This window comes from Paroedura picta, chromosome 4, assembly GCF_049243985.1.
Source record: "Paroedura picta isolate Pp20150507F chromosome 4, Ppicta_v3.0, whole genome shotgun sequence".
Classification (NCBI taxonomy): domain Eukaryota; kingdom Metazoa; phylum Chordata; class Lepidosauria; order Squamata; family Gekkonidae; genus Paroedura; species Paroedura picta.
In genome coordinates, this window is record NC_135372.1 from 103339717 (window position 1) to 103352042 (window position 12326).

The window sequence follows — 12326 nt, forward strand, 5'->3', positions numbered from 1 at the left end:
AGTCTAAATTCATCCATCAATCCATAGATATGTTAAGCTCTGAACAAAATGCACTTGCAGGTGAGTAATAGGTCATGTGTTCCTCATGCCTTGTTAAGCATGCATTACCTTTTTTGGAACAAGCTAACATTCCACACGAGACATTAGAACAAACATTTTCTAACCATTCATTCTGCTCTAAAATGCTATGATCTGTTTGCTTGTGTATGTAAAGCATGTCAAATCACAGCTGACTTACAGGAACCGTGTAGGGCAGGATTTCTCAACCAGGATTTTGTGATGGCTCTAGAAGGGTTTCCCAAATGGATGGGAGTTAATTAATTCTGTATATATATATTTTAAATGTGTTAAATGTTTATTGTGCAACGATGGGTCTGGAGGATGTGGGAAAGGGACGGCCCCTTCCTAACCATATTCTGCATGGTCGCACCACTTCTGGGGTTTCTTGAAGCCTGGGGAATGTTTCAGGGGTTTCTCAAAAGTAAAAAAAACTGAGAAGGCTGATGTAGAGTTTTTAAGACAAGAGACATTTATAGGTGATTTGCTATTGCCTTTCTCTGCATATTAAACCTAGAATTCCTTGGTGGTCTCCCATACAAATACTAACCACAGTTGACCAAGCTTGGGTTCTGAGATATGAGAAAGATCAGGCTAGTCAGCCAGGTCAGAGCTTTTTTGGCTTTACTCTGTTCATTTATATAATAGAGAAACCTATCTCAATTCTTTTTTACCATTTAGAAACCCTTGAAACATTCTTCAGGCTTAAAGAAATCTCAGAAGTGGCGCAAAATGGTTGGGAAGCATAGCTGTGTACATACCCACCTGGGGCCCCTCCTCTTCCCACCCCCTTCAGGCACATCGTTGGCCATTTCAGGAGAGGGGCGAGTGAGTTGACCTGATCATATACGGTCACATCACTTGATACATGTTTAACAGATTTTAGAAACCCTGATTGAGAAAGCCTGTAACAGAGGTTGCCATGTGTTAAGTGTCATACAGAAAAGTTATTGTCATGTAAACAGTGTTAACAGTGAAGGAAGCTATTCTTGTTTTTATGTCATTCAGAACTACTGTGTGGTGGTTAAGTTTTCATCTTTTCCTGCTTTGTAGGGCTGTGTCCTCCACCGCCAACGCTGCCAGGTGCTAAACTAAAAAGCGTCTATGTATCGTTACTGGAATATGTCGTGGATACACAAGTAGAATATGACTGTGAAACTGGGTATGCACATGATCCTACGTCTCGGAAATTTATTACATGTCAAGATAACTTGAGGTGGTCAGATCCTGGAAAGCTTTGTGAAAGTAAGAACTCTTTAATTTCTTTGAATAAACCTATAGTATAATCCCAAAAATGCCTCCTTGAAAGTAAGCCCCATTGAAGAGACTATGAGTAGACCTGTTTAAGATTATTCCCCTAATTATTTATAAGCCTGTAGGATAAGCATTGGGCTATAAATCAAGTAAATAAATAAAATACATTTATGATTCTATAAGGAAATTAAAAGAAACTTGAGATTTTTTAAAACAAGAAAGTTGTATCACAAATTCACTCAGGCATTCATTGCTCCAGGAAGGCCAGCTTGCCAGTCTATTTCAGTTACCTATTACCAGCGGAAAGTGCTTCTCCACCTGCCTTTCCTCTTGGTTCTACAGATCAATGGCCATCTTCTGTTGCTGCATTGGTTCTCATCCATTCTCCAGCATGTGTGCTACATGACAAGTAATATCATATTTAGATCTCCAAGTCATAGCTGCAGAGTTTTACCCATGCTACCATACATATTCGTGTCATAGGAGCAGTTCTCTTATATTTATTATATTTATATAACGCCTCCCATAAGGCTCAGGGTGGTTTACATGAAACATAGACAATAGTACAGTGAATGTAGTTTTCCATAACAGCAATAATATTAACATTAATAAAATTAACAACTTAAACAGAGGAACTGGTGCAAACAGGTCTAGGGCAGAACGCATGGATGTATTTCTGTGAGGGAGCAGGGGTGTTGTGGATGTTGCTGGTTTTGCTTGGTCTCAACCAAATGCCTAGTGGAAGAGCTCCCTTTTCCAGACCCTGCAGAACTGTTTTAGCTCCATCAGGGCCGTGATCTCCTCTGTGAGCTCATTTCACCAGGTGGGGGCCAGGACAAAGAAACCTCTGGTTTCTTTGCTGCAGTCCCCATCTGCAGTGATCTTGGACCCCAGGAAAATAAAATCTGTCACTATCTCCAATTCTTCCCCATCTATTTGCCAGGAATTCAGAGGGCCGGATGCCATGATCTTTGTTTTCTTGATGTTGAGTTTCAAGCCAACTTTTGCACTCTCCTCCTTCACCCGCATCAACAGGCTCTTTAATTCCTCTTCACTTTCTGCCATTAGAGTGGTATCATCTGCATATCTGAGGTTGTTGATATTTCTCCCTGCAATCTTGATCCCAATTTGTGACGACTCTAATCCCGCCATTCTCATGATGTGCTCCGCATACAAGTTAAATAGGCAAGGCGACAGTATACAGCCTTGCCGAACTCCTTTCTCAATTTTGAACCAATCAGTGATTCCATGCCCGGTTCTCACTGTTGCTTCTTGACCTGCATATAGGTTTCTCAAAAGACAAATATGATGTTCTGGTATTCCCATCTCTTTAAGAACTTGCTACAATTTGTTGTCTTGCCACAATTTGTTGTGCTCCACACAATCAAAGGCTTTAGCATAGTCAATGAAGCAGAAGTAGATGTTCTTCTGGAACTCCCTAGATTTCTCCATGATTCAGCGTATGTTGGCAATTTGACCTCTAGTTCCTCTGCCTCTTCGAAATCCTGCCTGTACTTCTGGAAATTCTCGGTCCACATATTGCTGGAGCCTAGCTTGTAGGATTTTGAGCATAACTTTGCTAGCATGAGAAATTAGTGCAATGGTGCGGTAGTTTGAACATTCTTTGGCATTACCCTTCTTTGGGATTGGAATGTAAACTGACCTTTTCCAATCCTGTGGCCATTGTTGAGTTTTCCAAATTTGCTGGCATATTGACTAGCACTTTAATGCATCATCTTTTAAGATTTGGAATAGTTCAACTGGAATGCTGTCACCACCACTAGCTTTATTGTTGCTCAGACTTCCTAAGGCCCATTTGACTTCACATTCCAGGATGTCTGGCTCCAGGTCAGTAACTACATCATTGTGGTCATCAGGGATGTTAAGCTCGCTCTTATATAGTTCTTCTGTATAATTTTGCCACCTTTTAAAAATCTCTTCTGCTTCTGTGAGATCTCTACCATTTTGGTCCCTTATCATATCCATCTTTGCATGAAACGTTCTTTTCATATCTCCAATTTTCTTGAAAAGATCTCTGGTCCTCCCCATTCTATTGTTTTCTTCTATTTGTTTGCACTGTTCATTTAAGAAGGCATTCTTATCTCTTCTAGCTTTTCTCTGGAATTCTGCATTCAGTTGGGTGTATCTTTCTCTTTTCTTCTTGCCTTTCACTTCCCTTCTCTCCTTAGCTATTTGTAAAGCTTCTTTAGACAGCCATTTTGATTTCTTGCATTTCTTTTTCTTTGGGATGGCTTTAGTTGCTACCTCTTGTACAATGTTGCAAACCTCCGTCCATAGTTCTTCAGGCACTCTGTCTATCAGATCTAATTCCTTAAATCTATTTGTCACCTCTACTGTATATTCGTCGGGGATATGATTTAGTTCATACCTGAGTGGCCTAGTGCTTTTCCCTACTTTCTTCAATTTAAGCCTAAATTTTGCAACAAGAAGCTGATGATCTGAACCACAATCAGCTCCTGGTCTTGTTTTTATTGATTGTATAGCACTTCTCCATCTTTGGCTGCAGAGCACATAGTCAATCTGATTTCTGTGTTGACCGTCTGGTGATGTCCATGTGTAGAGTCATCTCTTGGGTTGTTGGAAAAGAATGTTTGCTATGACCATTGTATTCTCTTGACAAAATTCTACCAGCCTGTGGCCTGCTTCATTTTGTACTCCAAGGCCAAACTTGCCTGTTATCCCGGTTATATTTTGGTTTCCTACTTTAGCATTCCAATGCCCCATGATGATAAGCACATCATTTTTTGGCGTTGCTTCTAGAAGGTGTTGTAGGGCTTCATAGAACTGATCAACTTCATCCTCTTCAGCAGAAGTGGTTGGGGCATATACCTGGATTACTGTGATGTTGAATGGTTTGCCTTGGATTCGAACTGAGATCATTCTGTCATTTTGGGGATTGTATCCCAAGACTGCTTTTCATATTCTCTTATTGATTATGAAGGCTACTCCATTTCTTCTGCAAGATTCTTGTCCACAGTAGTATACTTGATGGTCATCTGAATTAAATTCACCCATTCCTGTCCATTTTAGTTCACTGATTCCTAAAATGTCGATGTTCAGTCTTGACATTTCTTGTTTAACCACATCCAGCTTGCCTTGATTCATGGATCTGACATTCCAGGTTCCTATGGAATAAAAATCTTTACAGCATCGGACTGTTTTTTTGCCACCAGTTACTTACACAACTGAGCATCCTTTCAGCTTTGGCCCAGCTGCTTCATTCATTCTGGCGCTATTCTTACTAGCCATCTGCTTATCCCCAGTAGCATATTGGACACCTTCCGACCTGAGGGGCTCATCTTCCGGCGTCATATCGTTTTGCCTTTTGAACTTGTCCATAGGGTTTTCATGGCAAAGATACTGGAGTGGTTTGCCATTTCCTTCTCCAGTGGATCACCTTTTGTCAGAGCTCTCAGCTATGACCTGTCTGTCTTAGGTGGCCCTGCACGGCATAGCTCATAGCTTCACTGAGCTACGCAAGCCCCCTTGCCACAGCAAGGCAGCGATCCTTGAAGGGGGTCCAGTAGCTCACGCCTTGAATAAATCTTTGTTGGTCTTAAAGGTGCTACTGGACTCTGATTTTATTGGGATCCATACAGTTTTGGTACTTTCTCAATTCTTTATCTCCTTAGTTTACATAACCAGCAGCCCAGGTTCTCTGAGACCACACAGTAGCTATCTGGTATTTGCCCCCCAAAGCTGGGGAGCTTTCAATTATTTCATCTTACCTGTTGCTTCTTGGGGACTTCAGCTTATGTTCTCACAACTTAGGAAGAGCCGCTTCAAAACAGCAGCAACATGCAATCTTCAGTTGTTATAATTAAGCACTTTTATTTATTTATTTTTGTATTTATATACCATCGCATTCCATTTGGACTCATGGCTGTTCACAGTAAAATGATAAAAACCAGTATGACTCCATTAAAATAAACATTAACACTAAGTATTAAAAGATGGTGATAGAGAGTTCTAGCTGTCCACCCTCTCCCTTTGTCCAACTATCGAGGGCCAGAGTTCTTCCTTGGGAGCGAGGGTCCAGATGTACCATTGCAGAGGGATCTACTGATGGAGACTCTGGGACTCACCAAGGCTTTGACCATATGCCTGGTGGAAGAGCTCCATCTTACAGGCCCTGCGGAAAGCCGACAATTCCAGCAGGGTCCATAGCTCTTCAGGGAGCTCATTCTACCAGGTTTCTGTTTACAGTAACTTCAGCAAGAAGGGAGCCCTCAGCCAGGAAGAGTTCATTAGGAGGTCAGCTCTCTACCTCCAACTTCCTGCCGGTTCCAGAAATTTTCTGGGTGGAAGAGGAAGCAGCCTCAGAGCATATCCTGCTGTCAGTAAATTGCATTTCCAAAGTTATATAAATTTCCTGCTGGGGATGGATTGTAGGGGAGGCAGGAGACCCTCCTCTCCCCACACCACCATTCCAAACTCAAAACGGCTCCTTCTGATCTTTAAAATGACATTTCCCTGTGATAGCAGGGAGCATGAATTGGGTCAGGGAAACTTGCCAAAAAAGTAACATCTGGTTGGTCTTTAGTATGATAATCACAGAGATGTTGATTCCTAGTGACAAAGCTGACATACTGCCTTACAGAATGAAAAAATTGACCAAATTAATTCTTTAGTTAACAATATAATTCACGTTTAGTCATCTTGTATTGCATTCTATCCTGTCCTCATGGGGCATGAAAAACCCAAATTAGTTATTGCTTTGACATGTGTTCACATTAGTTAGCAAGTGTATTTTATAGAGTTGGAAATCAAAATATTCATTCATTAGTCATAGGGTTTCTTAGGTTCTTTGAACAAAATATGCAATCAGGTAAATGTCTGCTTCTCATGCCAAATTAGGCATGTAAGTGCCATCAAGTTGCAACCGATTTATGGTTACTCTAGTAAGGGGCTTTTTCAAGGCATATGAGAAGCAGAGGTAGCATGCCATTGCTCAGCTCTGCGGAGTCTTCCTTTGAGTTTTAGTTTTCAAGGTGTGAATAGCAAATTAAGAGTATGTAAGTATGTAATTTTGGCACAAGATCCTATTTCAAATTTTGAGTAATATTCTTTAGGTTAGCCCTTTCTAAGTAGCTAATGTTCTGCTCTTACCATTCACTCAGCTCCAAAAATTCCTAGAGCTCGTATGAGTTTCAGTTGTACTGTGGAAAACAGAAAGGATATTTGCAGTGTAAACCATCTCATAAAACCAAAGGATGCTTATCTTTTATTCAAGTAAATCAGGACTCCTGGATGATACCTTAAGTTTTCTTGTTCTTTAATTTTTATTTATTTTTTAACAGGCGTCTGTCCCATTCCACCAAATGTCACTGGTGCTAAACTTCAAAGACGTTTTGTAGGGTTAATATACTTTCCTGTTCGGACGGTAGTAAGGTATGACTGCGTTGGACAATACAGACATGTTCCTCACACCAAGAATTCCATTACCTGTGGTAATAATTTACGGTGGTCAACTCCAGAAGTGTTTTGTAAAGGTACTGATGCATTGTTTTGTTTTGATAAACTTAATTTTTGATGAACAGTTTAGGTTTGGATGAACAGTGGGATGGAAATCAAATAAATATGCCCACCTTTACAATATGGAGAATAAAGGAATCCTAGCCACAAACTATTTCATAGAAAAGCCATTTCACTTACAAACTCACCCATAGGTCAAAAAACATTCAAATTCTTAGTTAAGCAGGTCAGCTTCTTCATGTCCACTGATCAGTATGAAGCACAGGAACTATGAAGAAATAAAAGAAGATGCTTATCTGTAAATGTTCTTCAAGTGATCATCTGTGTACTCCTGTGACTTGCTGAACTGCTCCAAAACAAATGCTTTTTAATTTGCTGTTAAAGGTAAAGGTATCCCCTGTGCAAGCACCAAGTCATGCCTGACCCTTGGGGTGACGCCCTCTAGCGTTTTCATGGCAGACTCAATACGGGGTGGTTTGCCAGTGCCTTCCCCAGTCATTACTGTTTACCCCCCAGCAAGCTGGGTACTCACTTTACCGACCTCGGAAGGATGGAAGGCTGAGTCAACCTTGAGCTGGCTGCTGGGATTGAACTTCCAGCCTCATGGGCAGAGCTTTCAGACTGCGTGTCTGCTGCCTTACCACTCTGCTTTACTCTTATTTTGGAGAAGAAATCTGCAGTAAGGTATAACTTCTCCACCTTGGTCACATGCCATCATTGATCACTGAAATATTCAAGGTCTCTACCCAAAGACAGTAAAACTTTGATCTTGACAAATTTTGTAACCTGTTCTCTATTAAAATTGTCCAATTTATATAGCAGTCTTTGGCCGATACAAGCTAAGGACAGCAGCACCATAACAGGGTGGGTAATATCTTTAAACCGCTCGGGAAGAGTTATAAATAATTGGTTAAGGGCTACGTTGGTGGAGAGTGGGTGGGGTTGGTCTGGATGAGGGCCCAATCGGAAGGCGCAAAGCGCCTTCTGATTAGGCGCTCACCAAGACAGGACAGAGTTCCAGCCAGGCACGACAGCGTGAGTACTGAGGGAGGCCTTCCTCCTGGGCCCAGAAGCACACCCGGGGTCTTGAAGAGGCCCCGGGTGTGCTTCTAGGCCCGGCGGGAAGGCTGTGCCGCTGCTGGGGGCAAGGGGGGGAAGGAGGCCTTCCCACCGGGCCCAGCAGCACACCTGGGGCCCTGGGTATGCTTCTAGGCCAGGCAGGAAGGCTGCACCGCTGCCAGGGGTGAGGGAGGAAGGAGGCCTTCCCACAGGGCCCAGCAGGCCCCGGGTGTGCTTCTAGGCCCGGTGGGAAAGCCGCGTTGCCGCCAGGGGGAGGGGGGAGGAGGCCTTCCAACCGGGCCCAGAAGCACACTCAGGGCCTTGAAGAATCTGAAATTTATGATTATGGTTTTTAACTTATTGTGTAAATTGTCCCGAAACCACGAGTAGAGTGGTGGCTTATAAACTGAAACATAAATAAAACTAAAACCCAAAATTTACATTAAAACACTAATTTACATTATAACAACAATCATTTAAATACATTAAAAAGCAGTGAGGCCAAAACACTCCTGTTTGACACCCCCCGCCAGGTAATCAAAATCTCATCAGAAAGCTTTAAGGGCCCACCTTAATTATATCAAATATATCTTTTTCCTCCCTTTTTAGTGAGCTGCCCTTTGCCACCAAGTCTGATGAATGCTAAACTAAAGGAACAGTTTGAGAGGTTAGAATACTTTCCTGTTGGCAGTGTAGTAGAATATGCCTGTAAACAAGGTTATAAACAAGTACCTCATACTAAGAATTCTGTACGCTGTGGTGTTGACTTACAGTGGCCACAACTTGAAGAGTTTTGTCAAGGTAACACCTTTATATTTTGCTTTAGATAAATTTAATAATTTATAGTTCAATAAAATGTTTAGATTGGATTTAGGTGCAGGTGGAGTGAAAATTGGTAGAAGGAATATTAACATTTTGAACTATACAGATGATACCATATTGCTGGCAGAAACCAGTGAAGACCTGAAACAACTGCCAGTGAAGGTTAAAGCAGAAAGTGGCAAAGCAGAATTACAGCTGAACATCAGGAAGACAAAAGTAATCACTACTGGGGAACTATACAACTTATGGTTGACAATGAAAAAATGGAAATAGTTCAAGATTTTCCATTCATGGGTTCTATCATCAACCAAAAGGGAGACTGTATTCAAGAAATCAGATGCAGCTGTTTCACTGATCTGTTCCCCCCCCCCCCACTTGGAAGTGTTGGGGAGCAAAATGGATGGGTTAAATAGCTCACAGCCATTTAAACCTAACAGTGGATGGATTAAGACCATGCTGTTAGGTTTAAATGGCTGGCATTTTGCCAACCTTTGCTTTCAAGTCAGGGAAGTGATACTGGCCTGGAAGCCATTTCATCCTAACAGTGGGGTGGGTGCACCTGTCTGTTGTTACACTGAAATTGGTGCAAGCCATTTCACTGATCCATTTTCCTTCCTCCTACTTGAATGGGGGGAAGAGAAATGGACATGTTAAATGGCTTGCAGCCATTTAAACCTAACAGGCTGGCAGAACCACCGTCTTCAGCTGTTATGTTTAAATGAACCAAACAGCTGAACCAGACATAGTTTGGTAAATGTTTAGCGAAAGGGTCTGAGGCTCTGAACCAGTTTGTGTTGTCAAGTCCAGCAGTGTTCAACAACAGTAATTAATGAACTGCCTAAAACTATCTCAACACACCATTCATCCTAGTACACTGGATAATGATCAGGGTTAGAGGCTATCAGAGGAAGTTATACACAAGACATTATCTTAGTTCATATTTTCGTTTAAACAAAGTTAGGGTCAAAGGATCAGTTGATAGGCTGTAAAGGACACTGGGTCATTAATGAACAGTTCTAAATTTAAAGGCTGCTAGTCCACACCAAATTTATAAGCAGTTATAAAACCATTTTAAGAACCGTGGAGGGTGCAAATCTGTGCTTTAAAAATTCTGAAATTTGTGCAGTAAATCCAATAGAAGGAACAATGGTTTGCATCTAGACAGGTGCTGCATATGAAAACTGATTTATAATTGTAATGGTAAATAATTGAAGAACCACAGGAATCTACTGTGCTCCTGCCATTTTAAATCAGTATTTACCGTAATGTCTTCAGGGCAATGCCTAAATAATACTTGAAAGGCTCTCCTTAATCTGAGCTTTGTTAATGAAATAATTATTATATCATCTGCATATAATAATTTCAAAATTATTTCATTAATCAAGTTAGGGGCAGGTGAATTCTATGCTGAAAAAAAATCATATTATATTAATATAAATTAAATAACAGAGGGACCAGCATACAGTATAATGCACAGAGACTCTGACAAAATAAAAACAGGTTGACTCGTCAAAGGCACTAAGATTCCCAAGTTGCTATGTCCTACCTCTGAGAACATAATTGAATAAAATTACCAGACCATGGTCACATGGCCTTGAAAACCCATAATAGCCAATAAAATAAGGCTGATTATCTGTAATTTGTGGTTGATTAACAACCTCTAAAATGGTCACTGAAAGGTAATCAGACATTCTTTATTTTAAGCTAAGGTATTTCTCTTATTTTATGGGGTCACAAACTGATTTGGTTTGCAAACATAACTTCCATTTTGGTTCATGGTTTGGCTCAGGATTTGGCCACAAGCTGACACAAACTGCATTTTTCTGGTTCATGCCCATCCTTATTAATTCACACTCTGTGGCTCAGTTCAGAATTAGATATATGATATGTAGAGTTTAATGTTTTTATATAAGCCCCCTTTAAAGAGCAATTAATGTTCTTACTTTATCCATTCAGCTCCATAGAATGGCAGGATTTATTTTCTTAATTAGTTCATTTAAATACATATTCATTTAATGTGGCAATTTTGTTGTGATCTAGAAAACAGAATATTGCCATTGAGATCAAGCTGTTAATAGTGAAGAATGAATATGTTGCTTTTATCAGACAACAAAGCGAAATGCAACTCGGTGAGTCGGCAAAATCTATATTCATTGGGAGCTACCTCTTACACATTACAAACACATAGTTATCTATTTGGTGAGGATGCTACAGCACTTCCCAACCTTACACAGCATGGTGCAATATGGACAAACATCTCCTCAGTGTTTCTACCAAATAACAATTAGCGTTTTACTAAATAACAATAAAGACATCCAAAGTATAGCTGTTCAAAGATGGACTTCTGGATAAAAGCAGTTCCATTTATTCTTCTTCAGTTTCTTGCCAATTTCCTCTTAAAACAATGCATTTCAAGAATTCTTGTGCACTGGAAGAATAAAAACAAACATTGATAATATCCTGAGCACAAAGTTGTGCTCATTCTACTAAAAGTTTACCTTAATGGGATTCAAGACTTTATAATAAGAATAATCCTCCTTCTCTTTTACATGAGCTGGTGAAATTCCTAAACAACATTGTAACTACTTATTTTATAAATCAAGTGCCTATCAATTATAAGCTGTGCTCAGGGTAATATCACAAAATGTTATAGTAACTATTAAACAACAGAGCAGACATATTTTAGTATTTCCTTGTGGATTCTAGCCTTGCAATATTACTATCAGTACAAAGCTAATATCAGAACAAGGCTAATAAATCATCATCAATTACAACTACCTCCAAAAATACAGCTACTGCTACATCTTTTCCTTATGGATTCTAGCCTTGCTTATATTTTCAGAACAAAGCCATCAATTTTATCTTGCATGCTACCAAATCTCCCAATTTTTGAATCATAGCTGTACTTGTGGAAGTAGATTCAAGTCTTGCAACATTATCTAATGATGACTTACTCCTTGTATATATACTCTGCATATGCTTCTATAGGTTAGAAAATTGCTCCTCATTAATACCATATACCAAACGTAATAAGTCAGACAACAAGGAGGGTTCACAGTGTGAAAAAGTCAGACAACAAAGCAAAACGCAACACTGTGAGTAGACAAACTCTATATTAATTGGGAGCTACATCTTCAACATTACAAACACATACGTATCTGTTTAGCGAGGATGAGGATGTTACAGCATTTTTCAAACATTACAGAGTATGGTTTACTATGGACAAACATCTCAGTGTTTCTAGTAAACTGCAATTAGACATTGAAATTGTAGATAAAGAAGGATATCCAAAGTCAGACCGTCAATCAATCATACCTTTATTGACATTACAGATAAAAAACAGAATAAATGAACTGGTTCATTGTATAACAAGGTATATGGTTGATCAGGCATTATGAAAAGGTTTGTATAAAAAGCAAGCTACTGCTGCAGAAATGAAGGGCTCTTTATCCTCTGTGACTTGTTTGAGACCCAGGGTTTTAATGCCAGTAATGGAGAAAGAGCTTGAAAGCAGAAGAATAACTAGGTCAGTGCAGAAGTACGTGATATGTGAGACGTCGATTCAACAGAATTGGCTAGACAGAAGCAGAGTTGTTCATTGTAGGGTGTGTGACTCAGTCTACCTCTTGACCAGGCTG

The 12326-nt window shown here is 40.1% G+C and overlaps 1 protein-coding gene across 5 annotated transcripts in view; it reads left to right on the top strand.

The window, feature by feature from the left end:
* Positions 1–12326, top strand: part of LOC143836062 (complement receptor type 2-like) — a 105957-nt gene that overhangs the window by 18855 nt on the left and 74776 nt on the right. For all 5 annotated transcript variants that reach the window (XR_013230474.1, XR_013230475.1, XR_013230476.1 and 2 more), the window contains exons 5-7: positions 1111–1302; positions 6633–6824; positions 8476–8667. Coding sequence is in view for 1 of the 5 variants with exons in the window: in XM_077334842.1 (XP_077190957.1) it covers positions 1111–1302; positions 6633–6824; positions 8476–8667 (576 nt within the window). In the remaining 4 variants the exon portion in view is untranslated. The remainder of the gene's footprint in view (positions 1–1110; positions 1303–6632; positions 6825–8475; positions 8668–12326) is intronic.